At 45.5% G+C, this 25060-nt stretch overlaps 1 protein-coding gene across 1 annotated transcript in view; it reads left to right on the forward strand.

The window, feature by feature from the left end:
• Positions 1-6576, forward strand: part of KIF5C (kinesin family member 5C) — a 147026-nt gene extending 140450 nt beyond the window's left edge. Inside the window, 4 exon segments of the mRNA XM_065881158.1 lie at positions 91-162; positions 3078-3182; positions 5098-5314; positions 6470-6576. Of these exon segments, the coding sequence (XP_065737230.1) occupies positions 91-162; positions 3078-3182; positions 5098-5314; positions 6470-6576 (501 nt within the window).
• The last annotated feature ends 18484 nt before the right edge of the window (positions 6577-25060 follow it).

The raw sequence follows: 25060 nt of genomic DNA on the forward strand, positions 1-25060 counted from the left end.
ATGTCTGGGGTTGATGGTCTGGTGCCAGCTGTGTCATAAATTCAGCGTGTTCCCTCATTTAAGTGGCATTTTAACAATCTTCTCTTCCAGTCTCGAGAGCTACAGACTCTGCACAACCTCCGTAAACTCTTCGTCCAGGATCTGACCGCCCGGGTTAAAAAAGTGAGTTCTAGTTTGTGTGAATGGGACTGAGAAGAAAAGTTGGCCAGAACGAATCATTTTCAGTTGAAGTATCACTTGCTTAAATCGGGGCTGGTTATGCTTAAAAATTAATTGCTTCGTGCCAGAGAATGTGATTCAAAGAATGTGCTGGAGGGGGAAAAATACTTGGGAACATTTTTCCATCTGATTTTTCCTTCTTAGTACAAGGAAGTTATTGGGTTGGCCAGAGAAGTTCGTTAGGGTTTTTCCCGTAACATTTTATGGAAAAACCCGAGCGAACTTTTTGGGCCAACCCAATATCCTTTCAAACGAACACATATTTATCTGGCCACAGTGTGAAAACCTCTGAGTGTTGCAGGGAAAACCCAGAGGGGTCTCATCAGACAGCGTGGCCCTGAAGCCTGGTGAACGATGTCAGGAACGTGGAAGTCAGGGGCTAGAGCCTCATCTTTGCTTGTTAAGAGGCCATGAGGGGCCAGGTCAGAGTGTACGAAGCACTTTAACATCCGGCGTCTTGTTTGCTCTCCCCAGGAGCCATGTAAGTGGTTCTTAGTGTTCTGTTTTGCAGCTGTGGAGGTGGGCTCAGAGGTTACGTGACCTCCCGAGATCATGCAGCTGGGGAGAGCCAGAGATGGGATTGTAATCCAGGTCTGTGTGACTCCAGAGTCTGAGCTTCTTTGGTCCTTGTGCCACACACAGTGACGGTGATCTTGGGAGTCACTGAACGGTGAACCCTCAGAGCAGCTAGCAGAGGTTTTGGGAGGGGGGAGGGGGGGGGAACAGCAAGGGGGCTATGCTTTAAAGATATTTGAAAGTGATGGATGAGGGGCAGTGGGCATGCCCAGAGGTGTGACAGGATGGACGGAGGGTATATTTAAGAAAAGTGTGTGCATGGGGGTCTGTGTGAAGGAGCCAAGGAAAAGGGATGAAATATATTATAAAAAAAAAAAGAGGAGGTGACTGATGGAGTCGGATCTGAGAAGACAGAATTGATGGTATAGGGGAATGTATTAGGCTTGGTAGATGGAAAGAGCCCACTTTCCCAGAGAGGAGACGTGGAGAAGCCAAGATGGAGACATTCGTAGGGAAATATATGACACTGGGAAGAGATGCATCTGAAGACTTGGACCTTCTCAGTTAATGTGGAGAAGAAGGTGCTCAGTGGAGAAGAAGGAAGAGAATGGGAAGCCCACAGAGACTAGAGGCGGCTCAGGCAGCTGTGGGGGACGAACAAAAGGATGCTGAGCAGTGTGGGAGTGTCCAGCTGAGGGTCAGAGCACGGATTTGTCGTGGCACCTGACAGCACGATTCTAGTGAGCTTGGAGGCCTGGAAATAAAAACAAGGAAAGAGGGTGGAGAATGATGGGAGGTTTCAAGGTGGCACTGGTCAGGCAGGTAGGTAGTGATCACCGTCACCAAAATAGAAAGGACTGGAGGACCTGGACCAGGGAGGAGAGAGAGGCCAGAGCAGAGGTGATGGAGACAGAGACTAGAGAGGTTATGACAAGAACCAAAAAGGCTCAGTTGGAGGGAGGACGTGCTCCGAGGAGGGTGCAGAGCTTGAGATTAGACTTCCCTGACTTCACATTATAAAACTCTCTAGGAAGAGCCTATTCCTAGACCAGTGGTTCTCAAAGTGTGGCCACCTGGCTAGCAGCACTAACGTCACCTGGGAACTTGCTAGAGGTGCAAATTCTCAGACCCACCCTGGATCCACTGACTCAGAGACGAGGGTAGGGCCCAGCAATCTGAGTTTTAACAAATCCTCTTCTGGGTTTGAGAACCCCGGATTTAGATCAAAGAGACAGGTTTGAGATGCTCATATAGACATCCCGTCTCAGAAAGAGAAGGGTGATGATCTCTTCTCTAACGAGACAAAGCAAGCGTGCTTTGCCATTTTGGGACTCCAGGATGTGTTTCTACATGTATTTCCCAACTTATCTGGCCACTCAGTGTGGCAGTGCTGGGAGAACAGTGTTTTTATCAATCTCAAGACCTGATAAATTTCGAGAGTTGATTCAGCACAGCGAGCAGATGCCGTGACTTGTCTGAGATGGATTCATTAAGTAATTTCATGGAATTGGAAGCTGAAGGGACAAGCAGAGGCCATTGAGACCTCCCAGTTGGGACCACAGACACTTTCCCACAGCTTGATGACTTGTTATCTCACGTGTGATGTTTGAAATGAAACTTGGGTCTTGGGCTTATGTTGTTTCTTTTTTTAACATCTTTATTGGAGTATAATTGCTTTACGTTGTTGTGTTAGTCGCTGCTGTATAACAAAGTGAATCAGCTATACGTATACATATATCCCCATATCCCCTCCCTCTTGCATCTCCCTCCCTCCCACCCTCTCTACCCCGCCCCTCTAGGTGGTCACAAAGCACAGAGCTGATCTCCCTGTGCTATGCGGCTGCTTCCCACTAGCTATCTGTTTTACATTTGGTAGTGTATATATGTCCATGCCACTCTTTCACTTCATCCCAGCTTCCCCTTCCCCCTCCCTGTGTCCTCAAGTCCATTCTCTACATCTGTGTCTTTATTCCTGTCCTGTTGGGCTTATGTTTTCACACTAGTTCTTCTTAATGAGTTTTGGAACACTTCCTTTTGAAAAGAAAAGCCTCTACCTGCATGCAAAGGAGAGGTATATTTCACAAAGAGAGCTGAATCCCTCAAAAAAAGATTTGAAGTTTTTTTGTCAGCAGTCCAAAGAAAGAACACTTTTGATACCGATCAAGGAAATTAATTGGGAAGAAGGTCGAGTCTAAACTTTTAGAACCACTCTTCATTTTCTCTTTCAGAATAACCTTTAGTAAGATTGGGGGTTTTCTTTCGAATGGCTCATCCACGTGATCTTGGGACTGGGGGTGGGCAGTGTGGAGGCCTGTCCCGCTGACCCCTTGGTGTTGATGCAGAGTGTAGAGCTGGACAGCGACGAGGGAGGAGGCAGTGCTGCCCAGAAGCAGAAAATTTCCTTCCTGGAGAATAACCTGGAGCAGCTCACTAAGGTCCACAAACAGGTAGGAGGGTTGCGTCATCTTCCTCCTGCTTCTCTTTCTCTCCTGGAGAGAAGCCCCGCTGGATTCGGCCCTAGTGAGGGAGGCGACTCTGATACAGAAGGTAAAAGGACAGTACATCACTAGGGAACATCAGTGCTGGAAGGGACCTGGCACTCTTTTAGTCTTCAGCGACTTCCCTTGTATAGAAAATACCTTTTTTTTTTTTTTTTTTAATTTTATTTTTTGGTCGTGCCGCCTGGTACACAGGATCTTAGTTCCCCAACCAAGGATTGAACCCGCACCCCCTGCAGTGGAAATGCAGAGTCTTAACCACTGGACCACCAGGGAAGTCCTAAAATACTTTCCTGATGGAAGCCAAATATAAGGAATTGAGTGTGAGCTCTCTGGGGCTTGGGGAGCAGGGTGTTCAGTCATGTCTTTTCATCCTGCCTCCCATCCCAGCCTCCAACCCCAGCTGGCCTCAGTGTCTCCCGTGATGCTTTTCAGGACCCTCTGTGGACCCAAAGACTCCACAGAATGCAAAGTGGATGCCACCGAGCTGGGTCAGGCTCCCTCTTTTTATAGATGAGGAAACAGACTGGGCGAGGAAGCCACTGGCTTCATCCCACACGTGGGAGCACTGGGGCCGGAACCAGCTCCCTCTCTGCACTGTCGCCCTATTTCTTGGGCATCCTCTCAGGTTCCTGCAACACCCTGGAGTTTGTCTAGAGTGACAGTGTCCAAACCTACCGGTGACTTAGGCAGGTTATTTGTCTCCTTTCTGTTTAAATGCTGGAAGGTTCATGACGGTTTTCCCTAAATCCTCAAGATTTGGGATCTGATAAAAATGGTCCAACATTTTGGACCCCGTGGCCCAGGGGATGTTATTTCTCTTTGACTTATTACATCCTCTTCAACATTACTGATGATGGCATTTTTCCCCAAAGGGAGGATGACAGATTCAACATGGTTGAAGTCATTCAAGCAAATTGTTGATGAGAAATAGAAAAGCAGAAACTACCGGGGAACTTGAAATAGAGCTCTGAAATTCATTCATTATTTTATTCATGAATTCAATGAATATTTATTAAAAACCTACTCTCTGCTGGGCACTGGAGCTGGTGCTGGGTGCGGGGGGGACACAGGAGTAAAGAAAACAGGTGTAGACCCAGCAAGTAGTTCAACCTTTGTTTAGCACTTAAGATTCTCAAAACTTTTCCTGATCCATTTGGATTCCCACAGTGATCCTATTTATGTAGCCTGTAGACTTAGAGCGGTTGAGTGACTCACACCTGGTCAGATGGCCAGGCAGTAACAGATATGGCTCTTGAGCCCATTCTTAACCCAGGGCGAGCTTGCTCCTCCTTAACTGAGCGTCTTAGGTAATGAAAGAATGAGCAGTATCCCTGAGTTACCCGTTAGCCTCTGGATATGTTGCAAAGTGGGGTCCAAACCCGGTGCTGGTGTAGACAGTGTGTCCTGGCTTGGAAGGAGGCCTTCAGAGAGCTGTAGAACATGAATGCCTTTCACTGAGCCTGTCTGAACTGGCTTCACATTTCTTACCTTTCACATGTGAATGTCCAAGTAGCCCATTTTCTCTGGCAAGTCCCCCCCTCACCCCTCAAACAAAAGAGGCAGTAAATCCCACCCACGCCTGAAAGTTTCCTACAGCTGGAAATGGCTTTTGATTCTATCGCACACCCCTCCCCGCTTTCTCGTACCCGTGAATCCTGTGTTTGGCAAATTGGAGCCTCAGGGTATGGGATTTTTATTCCCGTTGGTCCCACCGTTTATGGTCTTACGGACTCTCCAAGACGGCCCTGGTGGGGTGCGCGGGTGGTGGTTCTAGCTGCTCTCCTGTCACCTTCTCAGCCCCTGCAGTGCGTCTGCCCAGCCCCCCCGCCCCGTAACTCCCCACCTCCTCCTCCCGCCGCAGCTGGTCCGGGACAACGCAGACCTGCGCTGTGAGCTGCCCAAGCTGGAGAAGCGCCTGCGTGCCACGGCCGAGCGCGTCAAGGCACTGGAGAGCGCACTGAAGGAGGCCAAGGAGAACGCCATGCGGGACCGCAAGCGCTACCAGCAGGAGGTGGACCGCATCAAGGAGGCTGTGCGAGCCAAGAACATGGCCAGGAGGGCCCACTCGGCCCAGATCGGTACGTGTGCCCGCACCCGGGCCCTTGACAGAAGGCGAGGGCTCCTCTGGCTGGAAGCTCTGGGCGGGGCGGCCCGGCTCCTCCCGGCGCCCAGGGTCCATGCTGGGAGGATGGGGTGGCCAGGCGTGCGCTTCTTTACACTGAGAAATTCTGGGGGACCTTGTGATCGTCAAAGCTGTTGAGCTGAGCAGAGAAGGCGGCCAGCCCTGGCTGCAGGCAGAGGTGTTTGGCTGTAAACAGACAGAGGTATACTTTCTCTGGAATACCGGGATATATGGCTTGCTCAGGAAAGCCCGAAGGCCCCTTCTGTTCTGCACCCGGCGGAACCATGAAGGAGCTACGTGTAGCCAGAAGCCTCAGGGAGAGCTGCTTGCAAGCGCAGCCTTGGAAATACTCTGGAGAGAGCCAGGCCTGACATCAGTGAGTGCAGGGGGCCTGGACATCCAGCCCCTTCAAGACCTGGATTCGGACCCATGCAAAGAATGAGAGTGGGCCTGTTGAGTCATAGTTCTTGGGATAATGCTGTGAGAGTAGAAGGGATTTAAGGATGTTCTCTAGAGCGCTTCTTTCTTTCTTTCTTTTCTTTTCTTTTCTTTTTATTTTTTAAATTGAAACGTCTCCAATAACATGTAATATTATTTCTCATCAGATATTGCTGTGCAGATGTTATGTAAACCAGCAACTTCATGTTTCTAGTTTTAAGATCATAACTTACATTAGTGGTTCATTGCGTTTATTGGGTCTTATACCCTTGGACTATCTTACTGAAAACTGTGAACCCTCTCCCCCTAAAATGCATCACAGACAGAATTCTGCATCCAGTTTCAGGGAGATACTGTCGGAACCCATTGGGACCCACGGATCTGTCTCAGATAAAACTGAAAGTGCTCTGTTTCTAATTTTCCTTGATAAGAATTGGAATAATTGATACACAAGGTCTCTCTGTCCCCTAAACATTGGGTGCCTTGCATTAACTAACGGTACTAATTGGAGGGCAAACGCCCCACTTTCAGAAAGGTCTGGTGATTGATACGAATTGTAATGTCGATAAAAAGTGTGCCTCTTGGTTTTCGCACGTGACCTGGAGGTATCTCGGCACGGCTGTTTAAGTCCTTTCCAAATGTCTTTTCTCTCTTTTCTGTCGGTTGGATACAGCCAAGCCCATCCGCCCTGGACACTACCCAGCATCGTCTCCAACGGCCGTCCACGCCATCCGAGGGGGAGGAGGCAGCTCTTCAAACTCCACTCACTACCAGAAATAAACACGAAGTGAGTCCTTAGTGTCAGGGGTGGCTTCCGTCCGGGGCAGCCCTGGGGTTCTCCCTGCTTCTGCCTGGCTCTCAGCCATGTGTGTGTGGACCTGCAGTGGAGAGGAAAGGGTGCAGCTCTACCCCAGCACAGGCCCTGGGGCTTCAGGTTATCAGGGGCCTGGGTCTACCTTCAACTCAGTGTAGGACCTCAGGGTCTTCCAGCTAAGGTCACCTGGTGCCAGGGACCCTCCAGGGACGGGCAGGATGTGGTGAATGATTCATCCGAGCTTTCTTTTGTCTGCGGGACTCCCCTCTGTAGCTGGCATCCAGAAGGGCATTACCTGTTTGTCAACTGCTTTTACCCAGAGCAGGCAGGTGTGGGTGCCTGCTTTAAGTCTCAGGAACTGAATATAAAGAAAGAGCCAGATAATAGACAGTCCCTTTTTTTTTTTTTTTTTTTTTTTTTTTGCGGTACGCGGGCCTCTCACTGCTGTGGCCTCTCCCGTTGCGGAGCACAGGCTCTGGACACGCAGGCTCAGCGGCCATGGCTCACGGGCCCAGCCGCTCCGGGGCACGAACCCGTGTCCCCTGCATCGGCAGGCAGACTCTCAACCGCTGTGCCACCAGGGAAGCCCTAGAAAGTCACATTTTTATAATTACTATCTGAACGCAGCAAATGGAGTCTTTAAGAATTGTGCAGATTTATGTCTAGGTGGGTCCAGACCACTCTTTGCTTTGAGATGGCGGTCTGAAAACTTCTCTTCCCACACTCCACATGCCTGACATTGCTATACCAGTACAAGGGAAAAAGTGATGTCCTTTTAGAAAAGAGAAGGAGAGAGCACAAGCCTGTCCTCTTGTACTTGAGATAAAGAGTTTACTGGTTGGGCAGGGCAGACAGCTAGGTGGCCAGAAAACTCTGTTTAGAGAAACTCTGACTTCGGGCCAGTAACCTGTAGATGGGAGGAGGTGGATCCTAACGTTGACCTTGGAGTCTTCGTCCTCACTAGGAAAGCTTGTGAGCTTGACAGCAAAGCCGCAGCAATCAGGGGCAACTCAGGAGAGCGGTGGTTCCTCACCCAGTCCTTTTTGCATCACGGTAAGGAAAGTGAATATGAGGGGCTGGAGACTCCACTCAGGGGGTACGACAATATTGCTAAGGCTCAGACTAAAACTTCCACGGAGGAAGCTTGGCGGCTGCACCCAGATGACTTTCACCTGCCCTGCTCCAGGCAGCATGTCAAGGAGCGGGACAGGTCGAGGCAGGCCACGGGCGGGCAGCATGCCCACCACCTTCTGCCGTGTCCTGGGAGGGTAGATGCAGAATTATCTTGGCTGTGGGCCACCCTATTCAGATGCGGTCTCTGCTTTCAATCAGAAATAAAGTAAAGCTGGATGTTACAAAATTGCTTCTGACTGCACGTTATCAGTGTCGGGGATGACACTTGAAGGGAACCGTAAGAACAAATCGGACCGCTTAGAACAGAAAGCCTAAAGCAGTGGTTCTCGAACTTTGGCGGGTGTCAGCATCACCTAGCACACCCAGACACCCAGGCTCCTTGAAGTAGCACAGGCCCAGAGCCTTTGTATTTTTACCAAGTACCCCAGGTGATTTTGCTAGCCACCTAAGTTTGAGACCTGCTAGCCTAAAATATCCTAGAGTGGCTGATACAGGATGGACGTTTATTTCTTTGTCACGTAAAGGACATTTGAGGGTGGTCTGTCAGGGGCTGGTAGAAAAACTCAACAGTGACAACAGAAAGCTATAGCCTCTTAAATTTGGACTCGCTGTCCTCAGCAAGTACCTTCCTTGCTGGTCTCCTAAATGACTTCCTCAAGCTCGCCTAAATGACTTCTGCAGTTCTAGCTATCGTGCCTGTGCGTTGTGTGTTCAGCAAGCAGAGAGGAGGCTGGGGAGAGGCAAAAGCAGCTCTTACAGTTGAATGAGCTTCCTTTAAGTAGCCTCCCCAGAAGTCCCATCCAACTCTGATGCCTGCATCCCTCTGGCCAGAGTTGAAACACGCGGCCACATCTAGCTTCAAGGGAGGCCGGAGAAGGTAGTCTTTAGCTGGGCACATCGCTGCCCCAAACAAGAGTGGTGTTCTGTTGCCTAGGACAAGGAGGTGGAGGTTGGGTGGGCAGCCAGCACTCTACTTGTTGAACACCTGATCTGCAGCGGCACTGTGCTAGACGTAATACCTACATCACCCCATTTGACGGAAGTACCGGGTTAGTGTGTGCACTTGGCTCCCAGCAAGCTTTTAATGACTATACCGGCCCAGGGACTGTGCAGTGGACAGTCCCTCTCCTCGTGCATGCCCATAAATGCCTATCAGACCCACGTTCTGTGGAGGGTGCGTACAACCAGATGTTGGCCAGGCCTCACCCATATATCCCCTTCTCACTCTGAAGACCGAAAATCAATAGGTCTGGTGAGACTTTGAAGACCTTCAACGTATAGAACCACCCTCACCTGTCATGGCCATTCGTTTCTTTCTCTAACTCAAAGTGTTATGAGTGGTTTTGATGATTTTATCTGAAATTGGAACCTCCACCACCCACCTTATCTATTCAAATGACTCCTGTAACTGCATGTTTTCCTCACAGTGTCACCAAACAAACAGACCCCATCCAGGTGTCGGGATGGTGGTAGGGTCGAAGGGCCTGACTTTGGACGAGCGACCCAGGTCAGGTGTCAGGTCTTCCACTGCCTTCGAGTTACTTACCCTCACGGTCAGTTTCCTTGTCTGTGAAATAGGGAGAATCCTTTCACTGGGCCACGGGCATTGATTTGAGGACTAAATGAGGTCATACACATAACAAGTGCTCAAGAAAATGTCAGCTGTAGGAGAGGCTAGCACTGCAAGCTTGGCACACAGTAGGTGGTCCATGAATGTTGGTTTATATTCTCTTCTAATTCTCGTAGTTGTTACAAAATAGTTTTTAGTCTGTAGCAATTGATCATAACCACAGCAGGGGAGGCCCATGTCTGAGTATCCTATTTGGTGCTATGACCAGATATAAGGGGTTTTAAAGATACTATCATTTATTTATCCAAAAGTTATGAACAGCAACATTGACTATTTTTATGAAAATAACTGGGCATTGGTCAGTGGAGGTTAAACAAAGCATGATAACCAACGGAGTAGGGAATTATAATTGGAAGTGAGGAAATGCTTATTAAAATATAAGCTTATTTAAAAAATTGGAAATATGGAATTAATTGCTTAGATGAGACCAAAAGCCTTTTGAGATGATCTTTCCTGCTCTTTGGATTCTCGTTCTGAAGTGTGTCTGTCCTGTAGAAATGATCTCAACTGCTGACTCCTCCCAGCCCTCCTTTTGGAGCCAGAGCGGCACATTCATACTTGGGCAGCATCTGGGTACCTTTGGGATTTCTTTCTGCTTCATTTAGGATTCAAGGAATATAGTCACAATGAGTCTTTCGGTTTATGTTCAAAGTTTCAGAGCAACCGAAGATGCCAACATATAGAAATCAAAAGAACCCAGGACAATGCCAGCTTTTATCTCATCTCATTCAAATCTGGGGGCGTGGGCTGCGTCAGGAGGAGGGGCCCATCTTTTTCAACCCCCCAAAGCTGGACATGGGGCAGTACAGTGTAGTAAGCTGACGACACGGGATATGGGGTTGGCCAGATGTGGCCTTGGCTCTATTCCTGTGTGACATTGGGCAAATCGCTTGATTATTTTTAGCCTCAGTTTCTTCATCCGCCAAATGGGATCAGGCATTTTGTACTTGCTCTGTACTTGGTTTAACAGTAAAGAGACAAAGAAGGCTCTGTTCTTGTGTACTGACACGCTTGTCAGAGGGAGACAGACAGCAAATAAAGACGGTAACTGCAAATAGTGTTAAGTGTTCTGAAGAAAATAAGAACAGGTTAATGAAATAGAGATGAGGGACACTTATTTAGAAGAGGGGGTGACATCTGAGCTGAGAACTAAATGATGAGAAATGCCAGCCCCGCAATGACATGGGCACAGACACTCGCTGGAAGGTGGGTCCAGACTGTGGCATATTTGAGGAACCACAGGAAGGCTGATAAGGCTGGAGGACAGGGGAGACCATTAAAACTAGGAATGTTGGGGAGGGAGATGGGACCAGATAAATGAGGGCTTTGAGGCCGAGGTGAGCAGTTTAGAGTGTCAGCTAGGCGTGTAGGGCCAGTGGGGGCTTTGGGCATGGGAGTGCTGGAACTCAGTTCATATTAGGAGAGGTCTGCCTGGGCTGGACTCTGGAGGAAGGAGGGGGGTGGGGTGAGCGTAAGAGCAGGGGGCTCCCTTGGGGGCTATTGCGGGTGTCTACTTTGCGGGGAGTAGCATTGAGCCAGGGTGGCAGCAGCAACTGGTCAGAGTCGGCCTGTGTTGGAGAGCTGAGGGTGGAGGGGAGAGAAGGAGGGGTGGGTGGGAATCAAAGGTGATTCCTAGGTTGGGGCCCTAGCAACCAGGTCAATACTGGTACCTTTTAGCCATGACTGGGAAAATTGGGTAATGAACAGATTTTATGGAAAAACAGAGTTTGGTTGATTATGAGATGCCTCTTAGACAATCCAACCTAGCTCACCATCCCAGCGGGTATGTTGAGTAGGCAGTGGGACCCATAAGCTCGGGAGAAAGCTGAGGGCTGAGATCATAGAGAATTGTAGCCCGTAGATTGTGTTTAAGGCCATGGGGTGGAGGAGATGACCTGCAGAAAGGTGGATAGAGGCAGAGGGTGGGGAGAGTTAGGCCAGGCCTGGGGACTGGCCAATGGAAAGGTCAGAAAAAGGAGGTAGCACCAGTAAAGGGGTCTGAGGGGGCAAGAATGTGATGTTTGAGGAGGTGAAGTGGAGCCCTCCTTCCTAAGGGGAGGTCCTCAGCTGTGCCAAAGGGTGCTCAGAGCTCCTCCAGGAGGATAACCACAGAGACTGAGGGCAGTGATGTCAGCTTCAACACGACGGGGAAGCATGGACCAGAGCATGGGGGTGGGGAAATAGAGCCAGCCACTGCATGCAGCTTGAAGTTTCGTTTGAAGGAGCAGAGGAATGGAGGAATGTGGGGTTAAGATGGGATTTGCTTTTCTTTTTTAAGGTAGGAGCCATTACAGCTTATTTGTACGCTGATGGTAGTGATCCAGCTGGGAAGGGAAATTGATAACTTAGGAGACAGGAGGATTACGGTAGAGAGTATTGGCTTTCTGAGAGGTGCTGTGATCCAGAGCATAAGCAGAGGCAACACTGCACCCAAGGTGACAGGAAGGCAGAGCAGAAAAGTACGGATGCTGGTGGCTGGTAGATGGGGGTGCTGGTAGATCCATCCAGTAAGATGGATCCCATCTTAGCGCTTGTTTTCTCATGCAAGTAAGAAGCCAGGTTACCAGCCGAGAGGGTGGGGGAGACCGTGTTGCAGGCTGAAGAGAGAAGGCGTGAAATAGGCCTCAGGCAGTGCTGAGTGCTTACTTGAGGCCCCATATTGAAGGTAGACAGCATTTAAATACGTGTTCAGCTCCCTGGTTCTGAGGGCCCTGGAGTACGGCAGTGCCAGTGGGCACTGGTTCGAATTGCCCACCAGATGGCGCCAGTGGGGCATTGCTGAAACCTATTTTCTGACCGGCTTTGGGGCAGAATTGTGTTCTCTTCGTTTTCCTATCTGTAGACTGTTACTTCTCAAGCTTGAGTAGTAAATAGAGTACTTTTAGGGAAATAAAATTCTCACAGATTCCTGGAGTTTAAATCATAAAACAATTATAAAATATTTCAATTATTTTAATACTCAAGTATTTGCACATTAAAAACAGTGTACGCTCCCTAAACTTAATGGATCTTCCATAACTATCAAGTTGAAACAAATTTAGAAAATAGATTTAAAAAGTCAAAAATCCAAATCACCAACCTTTACTAAGCTTTACTAATTTAACGAATGACAATCTTTTGCTGAAAATAAAGAGCTGTGTGCAGTGTGACTCTGGTATGCATTGCTTCTGGTCAAGTTTGGCTCATGTGTCAAGACATGACAGTTCTTTCACCCTCTTTCTCTGTTAAAAACCACTGCAGAGTCACAGCATGCTTTCAGGTCATTTTGTCTTCTTGTGGCTGGAACGCATCATTTTCCCATTGCCCAGCTTTAGCCTGAAGATGATGAAAGTTGTGAGGAGAAGCACCAACTCGGTGTTGGCATAAAGCAGGTGTGGTGCTGAAGTTGGTTACAGGTGGTCAGCTAGATAATCTAGAATACGCACATGTTGGGCTTCCCTGGTGCCACAGTGGTTGAGAGTTCGCCTGCCGATGCAGGGGACACGGGTTCGTGCCCCGGTCCGGGAAGATCCCACATGCTGTGGGGCGGCTGGGCCCGTGAGCCATAGCCACTGGGACTGCGCGTCCGGAGCCTGTGCTCCGCCACGAGAGAGGCCACAGCAGTGAGAGGCCCGCGTAAAAAAAAAAAAAAAAAAAAATCCTAGAATACGCACATGTTAACGCTTCAGATTTTCATGGCAAGAAAGGCATAAAATTGAAAATATTGTGAAATGAACCAAAGACTGAGAATGCCTTTCGCTTTGTTGATATAGATGAAGACTGATATTTTGAGGACTGTACTTTTATTAGAAACCATATATATCAAGTCTAGAAATCATATTCTATTTAATAAAGTTTTGATACATGAAGCACTTCTGCAGTTCATAGCAGGGTCACCCAGGTGAACATAACTACAGGAAGCCATCAAAGGAGCCCAGGAGTCTGTCATGACCCCTGTGTCATGATTTATGTGACATTCGGTGGGTCACTAACAATCATTGTAGGATGGCTCTGTCTCTTTCTGGTTTTACTACCTCAGGAGCTTATTGTGACTATATTTGCTAATTGTTTTCTTCTTTTTTTAAGTTTATGTCTAAGTGTTTTAGGTTTTTTTAATTTAATTTTTATTTTATATTGGAGTAGAGTTGATTTACAATGGTTGTGTTAGGTGCACAGCAAAGTGATTCAGTTATACATATACCTATATCCATTCTTTTTCAGATTCTTTTCCCATATATTAATAAAAATAATATCTTTAACTCCTTAAATGGTGGGATGGAGGCACACGCATAACAAAGATTTATGGGCTTTCACCACCCTTTCCTTTTGCTGCCATGACGGTCATCTGTGACTGAGGGTCTGAATTCCTGGACCCCATGTTACCTGTGTGCCTGCTGCTGTCAGGATCTTTTCAGCCTGTCATACTTGGCCCAGACACTGAGAACGCACAAATGACTTTCTTTTGCAAGCAGTCTTCTCACGGTAAGCTACATCCAAACAGGGAAATTCCAAGTGTGCATTAAAGACAGGAAACCCTCTAGCCTCGCACATAAACCTCAGATCTCCTTCACTTTAAATGCCCCATGCCATTTCCTCACATTCACCACTCTCAGTGGAAGCCCTAAACGTAAAGTCCACTTGGGCTGCTGGTTCTTTTTTCTTTGAACTGAGAAAGTTCCACCTTCTCTGCAGCCCCACCTCACCCTTCTCCCTTAACTGCTTTCTTCACCCACCCAGGCAGAATGGAGTTTTCTCTCTAAGCTTTTGCCTATTGGAACAACAAGGCTGTTTCTGGCTGGTCCTTGGTATAGCCTTAGGTTCAGGCTGAGCTGCTCAAAATGGCATCTGCTCATTTATACTCTCTTTGCTTTTCTGACACACTCTGTCTTTCCTTCTTTTCTTTTCTTTTTTAACATCTTTATTGGAGTATAGTTGCTTTACAATGTTGTGTTAGTTTCTGCTGTATAACAGAGTGAATCGGCAATATGTATACATGTATCTGCATATCCCCTCCCTCTTGTGTCTTTCCTTCTTATTACCTTTCTCTCTGTCCTGAATTCCTGCATCCAGCCTATCTTGCACCATTTTGGGGGTTCATCTTGACCTTTCTCCTGTTCTTGATACCCTAATCACAAATAAAAAATATAGCGGCATAAGACGCACAGGTTGACTTCTGGCCAGAGCAGAAATGGGTTCACTCCACACGTGGAGGGTGGGAGAACTGCTGCTTTGGGATTTAGCCCTTTGAAGCCGAAAAGCTTCATTTACAGTAGGTCATGAAGCCGCACGTGTGGTCTGCATCAAAGCCACTGGGCTGTTCAACTTGCTGCTGCTGTTGGAAAATCCTAGCAATTAAATGAGTAGCAAGTATGTGCATGCAGAGAGGGACCCTTTGCTACAGGCAGGGTAGCTGGATGGTTGTGGGCTCAGGATCTGGAGCTGGACTTCCTGGGGTTGAATCCCAGCTTGGACATGTCCTGGGATAATTACCTCATTTCTCTGGGCCTCAGTGTCCTCCTCTGTAAAACGTGGCCAGATAGCCCCTACTCACAGGGTGGCTGTGAGGATTAGATACATGAGTATCTTAGGGCTTAGATGAGTGTCTGGCACAGAGCAAGCTCTCAGTGATCGCTGGTGTGGTCGTGATGGAGTCCAGCTTCACTCAGCATGCTACACAGAGGCAGAGTGAACTGTCAAGATCTTAACAACTTGCTAGTGGTGGGTCCTGGTCTAAGAGCTCTGATCTGCTCTGCAGCAGTTCTCAGGGTTCCTGACCTTGGGACCTTTGACATTCTTAAAAAGTATCAACATCAAAGAGCTTTTCTATTTCTCGGTTGTATCTATGATAGGTATTATGTTAGAAATTGAAACATTTAAAATAGTAATTCTATTAACAAGTGCCATTTTTGGACTTCCCTGGTGGTGCAGTTGTTAAGAATCCGCCTGCCAACGCAGGGGACAAAGGTTCGAACCCTGGCCCGGGAAGATCCCACATGCTGCAGAGCAACTAAGCCCATGCGCCACAACTACTGAGCCTGCGCTCTAGAGACCGCGAGCCACAACTACTGAGCCTGCGTGCCACAACTACTGAAGCCCGCACGCCTAGAGCCCATGCTCTGCAACAAGAGAAGCCACCGCAATGAAGAGTTGCCCCCGCTCGCCACAACTAAAGGCCCACGCGCGGCAATGAAGACCCAACGCAGCCAAAACTAAATTAACTAATTTTTTTTAAATGCCATTTTTAATGAAACATAATTATTTTACAAAACAAAAAACTTAGAATGGCACTCTTATGGTTTCACAAATCTCTTTACTATTTAGCTTGATAAACGACAACTGGATTCTCATATCTGCTGCTGCCTTCTATCTGCTGCAGTGGGTTGTTTTAGTTCAAGTATATGGAGCAAACCCAACCTCTTCCCTCCAGAAAAGGTTCTTGGCCATTTAACAGCTAAGAAAACTGTGGCATGGAGAAGTTATGATCATAGTACCTTCATCACAGGTTTGTGCTGGGAATTGAACAAGGCAATGTGAAAGGAGAATGAAAAGTCATAGAAGAATGCCTGGCAAAAATCTGGCCCTGACAAATATTCTCCAGTGTTATGGTGGTTTCATGGGGACAGGCCTAAAAGGAGTAGACAAAGCAGGACCTCAGGAAGAGAGGAAAGAAATGACTGCAGATGGGCACTGGTGGGACCTGGGATGGGACTTAGAAACTGGCATTGTGAATTCAACGGGAGGGATCACAGAGGGACCCTTACTTCATTTCCAGCGCAGTCAGCTGCTGGACCTAATTCACCTTAATGGCATGGTTCTCAGAGTTATGTATTCAGAGCAAGTAAAATTGTCTCTCTACAGTAGATTGCACGAATGCCCCCGTAGGATAAATCCACTTCTGTTCAGCAATGATATGTCCAGTACAGTTGGTAATTCTTATAATGTGGGGATTGAATTGTAGAAAGGCAAAGGAAAGATAAAACTATGTACTGTTTGGATTAAGCGTAAATCCACTGCAGGCAATTGCAAAAGCCAAGGTTGGGGGGAAAACATCTCTGACTACTACTTGCAAAACCCACATAAAATTAGCTTCTTTCTTCAACCTTCCCCATCCCTTCTAAAGAAAGGTGATTTTCTTTCCTTCTCAGTCAGTCACACATTGCCACTCTGCATTACCATCTCCAGTTGGGTAGAGGCCCAGGGACAGTCCAGTAGCGGGTCACTTGGTTTCAGTACCCTGCTTTTGGGAGAGTGAGCGGCTCCTGTAAACCATCTAAGGAGGTCAACAGAACTGGGTTTTAAATGTTCTTGAGATGCACCAGCCTCTCTGGATGGTCAGTCTATTTGATTGGAACAGTCAGAAATGTTTTTTCTTGGGGCTCACCCATTTACCTCTATACATTATATCCATTTTCTCCCCAGAATTTGTCAAAGGAGGTGAACTTCCAGAAGGTTGGGGGATGGATGGAATATCCTAGTTAAATCCATTCTTGGGCCTGCTGGAAAGACTGCTTTGGCAGACATGTCTGTAAAGATCTTTAACTCAGGATGAAAAAGAAGCACCTCTAGATAATAAGGGACATTTTCTTGGTGGAGTTCCTGTGTTTTCCTTTCAGAGCCCCTCACAAAGTCTCAGTTCTCTCTTGCGCTCCTGGAGGTGGTTAAACTAAGCAGATTGGGCCTCCTTTGTGGCCCCCTGTTTGTTCCAAACTATTAGCTAATACGTGCAGAATCTTACACGTTGGGGGAAGGGGGGATTTCAGTGAAAGGCCTTCTGTGGAAATCGTGTCACTTTGTGGTTGGCTGGAGCTGTTGAGGCTACCCTGTTGAGTCTGTGTGCCTAGCGCTTGGCTGTCAGCATGGGTTGGCTGTGGTTATCACGTCAGGCCATAACCCTACGATTTAAGGTAGGGGCTCGCACCTCCCTGCCTCCAGGTGTGTAGGACGGCTGTCCTCTGACCAGGGTGAGCCATAAGTGATTCTGAGATCCTGTGCTTGGAAAAATGAACCTGGAAGGACAGTGAAATGGGCATTTCAAAGGGAGTATGCAGAAAGCATTCCTGAGCCTCTTGGTTTTCAGCTCAAAATGGATTTGAATGACAACTGGAACTATGCTTTCTTAGGTTTTTCATTTCTGGTCCTAATAATAAGTACAAAATCTCACCAGAAAGTCTAAACAGTACAGAGGCTCCTCCCAAAGGCAAATCTCTCTCTCTCTCTCCCTCTCTCTCTGGGACTTCTAAAAATGACAGGAATATAAGGTTGCTTTACCATTTTTAATCGAGCAGCTTTGTAATTGCAAGTGATTGCACTACTGGAGCAAGAAATGGTAGTCATCAGATGAGCTCCCTGAATATGTATTTTTTGAGTTGGGGAAAAGGTAGTATTTTTTTTTTTTTTTTTTACATCTTTATTGGAATATAATTGCTTTACAATAGTGTGTTAGTTTCTGCTTTATAACAAAGTGAATCAGTTATACATACACATACGTTCCCATATCTCTTCCCTGTTGCGTCTCCCTCCCTCCCACCCTCCCTATCCTACCCCTCCAGGTGGTCACAAAGCACCGAGCTGATCTCCCTGTGCTGTGCGGCTGCTTCCCACTAGCTATCTATTTTACGTTTGGTAGTGTATATATGTCCATGCCACTCTCTCACTTTGTTACAGCTTACCCTTCCCCCTCCCCATATCCTCAGGTCCATTCTCTAGTAGGTCTGTGTCTTTATTCCCGTCTTACCCCTAGGTTTTTCATAACCATTTTTTTTCTTAGATTCCATATATATGTGTTAGCATACGGTATTTGTTTTTCTCTTTCTGACTTACTTCACTCTGTATGACAAACTCTAGGTCCATCCACCTCACTACAAATAACTCAATTTTGTTTCTTTTTATGGCTGACTAATATTCCGTTGTATACATGTGTCACATCTTCTTTATCCATTTATCTATCGATGGACACTTAGGTTGCTTCCATGTCCTGGCTATTGTAAATAGAGCTGCAGTGAACATTTTGGTACATGCCTCTTTTTGAATTCTGGTTTTCTCAGGGTATATTCCCAGTAGTGGGATTGCTGGGTCGTGTGGTAGTTCTATTGTAGTTTTTTAAGGAACCTCCATACTGTTCTCCATAGTGGCTGTATCAATTTACATTCCCACCAGCAGTGCAAGAGGGTTCCCTTTTCTCCACACCCTGTCCAGCATTTATTGTTTGTACATTTTTGGATGATGGCCATTCTGACTGGTGTGAGATGATATTTCATTGTAGTTTTGATTTGCATTTCTCTAATGATTAATGATGTTGAGCATTCTTTCATGTGTTTGTTGGTAATCTGTATGTCTTCTTTGGAGAAATGTCTATTTAGGTCTTCTGCCCATTTTTGGATTAGGTTGTTTGTTTTTTTGATACTGAGCTCCATGAAGAGGTAGTATTCTAAAAAGGAATGTGTTCTTTTTTTTTTCTACTCAATTTTTGTTCTTTATTCCTTTTTTTTCCCTCACCCACTTTGCTTTTATCTACTTTTAAAATCCCTTTCCACACTCTGAAATTTTTCTATTATAATTTATACCCTGCTTATTTATACAAAAATATGTGAGATTGTTTACAGTATTATAACACATAAATCAGGAGAGTGAAGCCAAAAAAAAATTAGAGAGGGAGAGAGCACTGTAGCAGGAACCTGAGTCCAGGGGGTGAGCTCGGGGAGCACTGTAGCAGGAACCACAGTCAAGCACCAAATTTGGATGTAAGCCTTCTAGGGGCAAAAACGGCATGAGGTGTTGAGTTGGAGTTCTTTTCTTTATTGAGGTGTAGTTGATTTACAATATGACATTAGTTTCAGGTGTACAACATAGTTATTTAAAATTTTTCTAGATTATACTCCATTTATTGTTCTTATAAAATATTGGCTGTATTCCCTGTGCTGTGCAATGTATCCTTGTAGCTTATTTACTTTATACATAGTAGTTTGTACCTCTTAATCCCCTACCCCTGTCTTGCCACTCTCCCCTTCCCTCCCCTGCCATCGATAACCACTAGTTTGTTCTCTATATCCATGAGTGTGTTTCTCTTTTGTTATATTCACTAGTTTGTTTTATCTTTTTAGATTCCACATATAAGTGGTAGCATACAGTATCTGTCTTTCTCTGCCTGAATTGTTTCACTTAGCATAATGCCCTCCAAGTCCATCCATGTTGTTGCAAATGGCAAAATTTCATTCTTGTTTGTGGCTGAGTGGTATTCCGTTATATATCTGTATGGAGTTCTTTTTAAAATCAGAAGAGCAGGTGGGTTTTTCTTCGTGTCTGTCACATTTCCTGTGCCAGCAGTCCCCATGTGTTTCTCAAGGATGAGCCTCCACCTAGCTCTCTTGTCACCCACTCCCCACCCCAGAAGCACCATGAGCTCTGCACATAACCCACAGGCAGGATCACAGACAGACCCAGGGCTTCCAGCTGATGTGAGGAAGTTGAGCCTTTCCGTTTCTTCCTGAAAGTTGAGTTCATTAGAGTTGGTCCAAAGGCTGATAAAGGGCTGGCCTCTGAGTCAGGACTAGTCGCCTTTCATCCTGGAGACTTGACGGTGATCAGGTGAACATCTGGTGGGACGTGGAGTGAAATCATAGGGGGTGCCCTACTGAGTAACGTCATCACACTGGGGAGGTGAAACACACCTTTCAGGACTGGGAGCCTCCTTCTTGAGAGAGCCTGGCTGAGGGGGTGTGTCTGACCTGCCTGGGTATCTTAAAGTGCTGGCAAGTGAGAAAGGATGTTTGGGTTCCCTGGAGGAATGAGAAAATGTGTTATGTTTCTCCAAATATCTATAGTTTCAATAGGCATGGCTCTGGGAAGAGACAGTTGTCAGGGCTAAATACTTAGAGCAAAAGCAGTAAATAGGAGGCTGTACTGTCCAGTAGGCTAACCACTAGCCACATGTGACCACTGAGCACTTGAAGTGTGGCCAAGTCCACAGTGAGATGTGTGGGATCTGCAGAATACACACCAGATGGCAAACGCTGGGGGAAAAAAAGACTGTGAACTGTCTTAGTAGCAATATTGTAATGGAAAATATCTCAATCCCTACTACTTGATTGCGTGTTGAAATGATAATATTGAGTATATTGGGTTAAATAAAATGTATTATTAAAGTTAATCTTACCCGTTGCTTTTCACTGCTTAATGTGGCCACTTGAACATTGAAAATTAAATGTGTGGCTCACATGGTATTTCTATGGGGACAGCTCTGGTCTAAATTTCTAAAATTTAAAGTTTTTTTTGTTTTTCTTCCTGAGGAGTGAATTTCCATTGTGTTCTCTAACTCCTGTGTTCTCTCTTTGGTTCTCTTTCAACAGATACGACTCTCCACGTAGCATGTCAAGGACTACATTAATCACCAATTCCTTTACTTTTTTTCCCTCCTACACAATTTCCATTTTCTTTTACACTTGCTCACCCCAGCCGTCTGCAGTACACCAGTTTCAGATATTTGAGCTGTGTAGAGTTTCTGTGTACAGATGTGTGCTTGGACTTTTCTCGTCCCGAGAAATCTGAAGGGGGCGATTACAGAAGATCCACTTACTCCTGGGATCTGTTGCTGTGGCCCCGGGCCCGGGGCATTGGGTGGTCCCTGGGTGGTCCTTGGAGACTCCTCCTCTGCAGCCACGTCCCAGCAAATACCATTCCCTGGAGGGGAACAACCAAGTGCCGTGGAGGCAGCAGCTTCTGCTTCGCCGCCGCAACTGTCTGGTTTCCTGTAAAATAAACACCTTACTTTATATTTTTAGGGAACACAAAAGTGCTGCTATAGGGCGCAAAATTTTCATTCTGGACGCTTTTCCAATACAAATCACCCCAAAGACGCATTTTGAATATCCTGGTCGCATCTTTGGATCTGTAAAATACACCTTTTGGTATGGCACCCGTTAAAATGCAAAGCAAATTTCTTCAAGGCAGAAAAACAATCTGACAGTAGCAATGTAGAAATTGTTCACTCAGACACATCTGTGTAAATGCGAAAAGTGATAGCATTCACCTCTGAGCTGCTTGCTATTGAAGCCGCAGTGACTAGTCTCAGCCGGCCCAGAAGTGTTGAAAATGCTGCAAAGTTGGCTGAGTGGAAGTGCGGCTGCCCCCCCTCCTTGCTTCCTCTTCCCTCATCCTACTGGAGCTTGAATCAGGGCTGGCCTCTTTCTCTACGGAACCATCTTGAGCCTGGTGGGGGTATTGCTGACGAAATCCAGGATCATTCCAGCAGTTGAAAAAGGAAGCCCTAGGGGGAAAGCAATTGACATATCTTTGTGCCTATGAATAAGTTGCCATGAATAATTTGTTACATTAACCCATCCTTGCTTACCACTTAGTTGAGTTCTCTCCTTGGCATCAAATAGATAGGTTTCCTCTTAGGCAGAATTAGAAGAAATCAGTGTGGATGGATTTTTTTACACTCGGCTATTGTTTTATTCAAATACATGAATCTAAAGCTGAATCAACTCTTATTTCCAGTTGTGCATATTAAAATGATCGAATTCCAAGTAGTAAAGTTTTCAGGGAAACTGACAAGGATTCAATTAAGTTAGTCTCGTGTGCTGCTACTTGTTTTGATAAATTTGAGGGTTAACTACTTGTTTTGATAAGTTTGAGGGTTAAGTCAGTGATAACCAAACCAGTCTCAGTGAAAGCACCCATCCTATGGTTGTGTCAGCCCAGGATGAGTGAGCTGGTACTGTCCCTGCTGCTGTCACCACTGGAATGAAATTTTGCCAGAAGAGACGTTGCGCTTTCTCATTGCTGGTGGGTGAAAGATAGTTCAAGTGTGTGTGTGTGTGTCTGTGCGTTTGTGTGTCTGTGGATAAAGCACTAAAGACTGAATTGACTTCTAGACTTGTATAAAATTTCCCGAACCAGGCAAAGCTGCTTTGACTTAATTTATTTGTTAAATGTTGCACTTTGTTTATGTGTGGGTTTTTTGGGGGGGGGGGCAGCTAGTAAGTAGAGAGAAGAGGACGGATTCTACTGACGTATTTATTTAGTAAAAATGACAATTTTGCATTCATTTACGTTTTAAAAATTCTGTCTGATTTCTTTTACATTGTTGCTAATGCTTGCCCAACATAACTGCTCCAATGCTATTTACCGTCTGACAGAAGGATCCTTGTAGGGCAGGCTTTGCAAACCTTATCAGGTAATAACATATACCATAGATTATAACCTTTCTGTTAAGATGTTTGCCTCTTATATTAGAAGTTAAAACCGGCCTTTGAGAGGATCGCCAAATAATAAATGGTCATACCACTGCTGTCTGTTATGCAACTGTGTAATAACTCCATAGTTGGAAATTGAACAAAGGTTAGGAATTCTTTCCTTCGGGCTCTCTTGTTAACAGATTATTTTAGATTTTTTCCGAAGTAAGTTTTCCCTGGGCACCCCTTTTCTAATTCTAAAGAAGTGTTTGGCCCTTTCATGTTTCAAAAAGAAACATTCACTTGTAGTTCCATATTTCTTGATCTCTATAAAAGACTCACAAAATTCAGTTTACTTTTATTCACAGAGAAAGTTGGCTTTGATGTCTCTTAAAGATAATTCTGCTAGCTGCTGATCAGCCAGTCAGTTCACCTAGCTTCAATCTTTATAGGACCTCTAAACTAATTTTCCTACACTGTGACTAAAAGGTAGGCAGATCATGGGAATGGATTATACAGTATATTCAAATGGATCCCTAATATTACTTTGTTTAATAAGGTAATATCAGGACCACATATTCTGTAGGCCTCTTTTGTTAAAAGCCACATTTATGCAATTTTCACTTTTTTAGGCTCTTTTTCCTTTACATTTGTACTCCAGGTGTAAAAACCACATTTGTGAATGGCTGAGCCTATGATTATACTTTCGGTTGTATGCTGCTTTTTGCTAGTGTGTGTGTGCTTGTGTGTGTGTGTGTTTCTCCTCTCTGAATAATTTTATATTTCATGCTACTTCTTGAAAGTTTACTCTTTGATGCTAAAAGGGAATAACCAGATGATTTCTAAAAATAATGTCTCCCTGCAGGATGGTGGCTTGTTAAATTAGAGGAATGCTGTTTGCTATATCAACATGTATGGTCAGAGACTAAAATATATTGACGCCAAGTGTGTTTTGGTCCATAACTGGAGAATTCTGTTTAAATGCATCATCTTTTCCAATGTTTTACAGTTTGCCATGTGGAATGGCAGGTAGTAGGGAGAAAATAAGTGTGGATTAAGACTTTTAAAGGAAATAGTATCATATGATTAAGAAAATTAGAATTCGTAGAAATATTGGGATAAGTGAAGAAATAAAAATGTCTGTCTAGAATGTAGCATCTAGAGAGTTTTTGGAAGCCCTACCTTCACATGAGGGCGTGACATTCCTATCCAAAGCCAGACTAAGCCATCAGCAAGACGCATGGGGGGATTATTACCTCTCCTTTCCTAGAGGAATAACCGAAAGCAAATAAAAATGCTTCACAGTCCCCTCTTTGAAGTGTATTTTTTAAGCAAGGTGGAAAACATTTAGACTCTGGCTTTATGACACATTAGGGAAGTTGTTTGTTGGCAGGGGGCAGGAGGCGGGGGACCCGGAGGATTTCACTTATAGATTGTCTCACCCGCATACTGTGAGCAAGCTAAAGGAACCATCCCAGTCTAAAATGCCTTCATTGAACAATAACAGTTTATAGACTTTTTAGAAAGTATTGAATAAGGGTCAGGGGACAGCCGAAGGCAGTACCGCTCCGTGAAGTCTGCTTACACATTTACAAATTGTCCATCAGTTTAAAATACTTTTCACCGTGTGCAGATATAAGGGGAATAGGGCACTCTGTAGAATTATACATGTCTAGTTTGTAAAGTATGTCGTGTGTACTGCAGGTGTATGTTCTCTGGGCTCTGTGTATCTGTACAGTAGCTTTCATTAAAACAAAATTGTGGACTAACTTGTTTTGGTGGTGTGAGGGGGAGAAGGGCAGTTTATACCAAGTAACGATGCTGTAATATAGTACATGTAACAAAAGATCTGGAGTAACCCTTCCGTGGCCCATGGAAAATTTTGGTTATCTTCTAGATTCTGAAATGAAGATGTATGGATACTCTGGCGGACTGCATGTTGTATAATTTGAAAAATACTAAAAGTGAAAATAAAATTGAATTAAACTTTGGCTGGTCTGTTTTTTCTTAGAGTCATCTTAAAGACACTCTCCTTGGAGGCCTCAATGCCATTGTGAGGATGGGCCTTTTTCTGGCCTTGAAGGAGTTCCTTTCAGTGAGCAGCTGCTTGAATTCAAAGCCCAAGCAAGGTCAACCGTGACCTTTCTGTCTTTTACTTTGCTTGAATATCTGTATTTAAATTTTTCCTTCATTGAGGACCCAAGAAAACCTGACATTTGTTCCTTCGGCCCTGAAAAGACAGCCGCCTATGTCAATAAGTGTCTTAACTTTTTAAAAAGTAGGATCGAGTTAAGGTACAATAGACCAGTGTATGAGCTGAATTTCTGAATTTCTTCTTGTCCAAGAAAGGCACTTATTCTAATAATATGTTTTAGCTCGTTGGCATTCTTCAACTAATGCCTTGGACCTCTGCGTATATTGAAAGGTTATTGGCATCTTTTGAGAAGTGTTGGGGTGTTTGTATTCCTGTTTAGCTTTACTGATTATTACTATTAACGTACAGGTCTGAGATCTTGTGAGAGGATGCCAGAGTGT

This window comes from Phocoena phocoena, chromosome 7, assembly GCF_963924675.1.
Source record: "Phocoena phocoena chromosome 7, mPhoPho1.1, whole genome shotgun sequence".
In the NCBI taxonomy this organism is placed as follows: domain Eukaryota; kingdom Metazoa; phylum Chordata; class Mammalia; order Artiodactyla; family Phocoenidae; genus Phocoena; species Phocoena phocoena.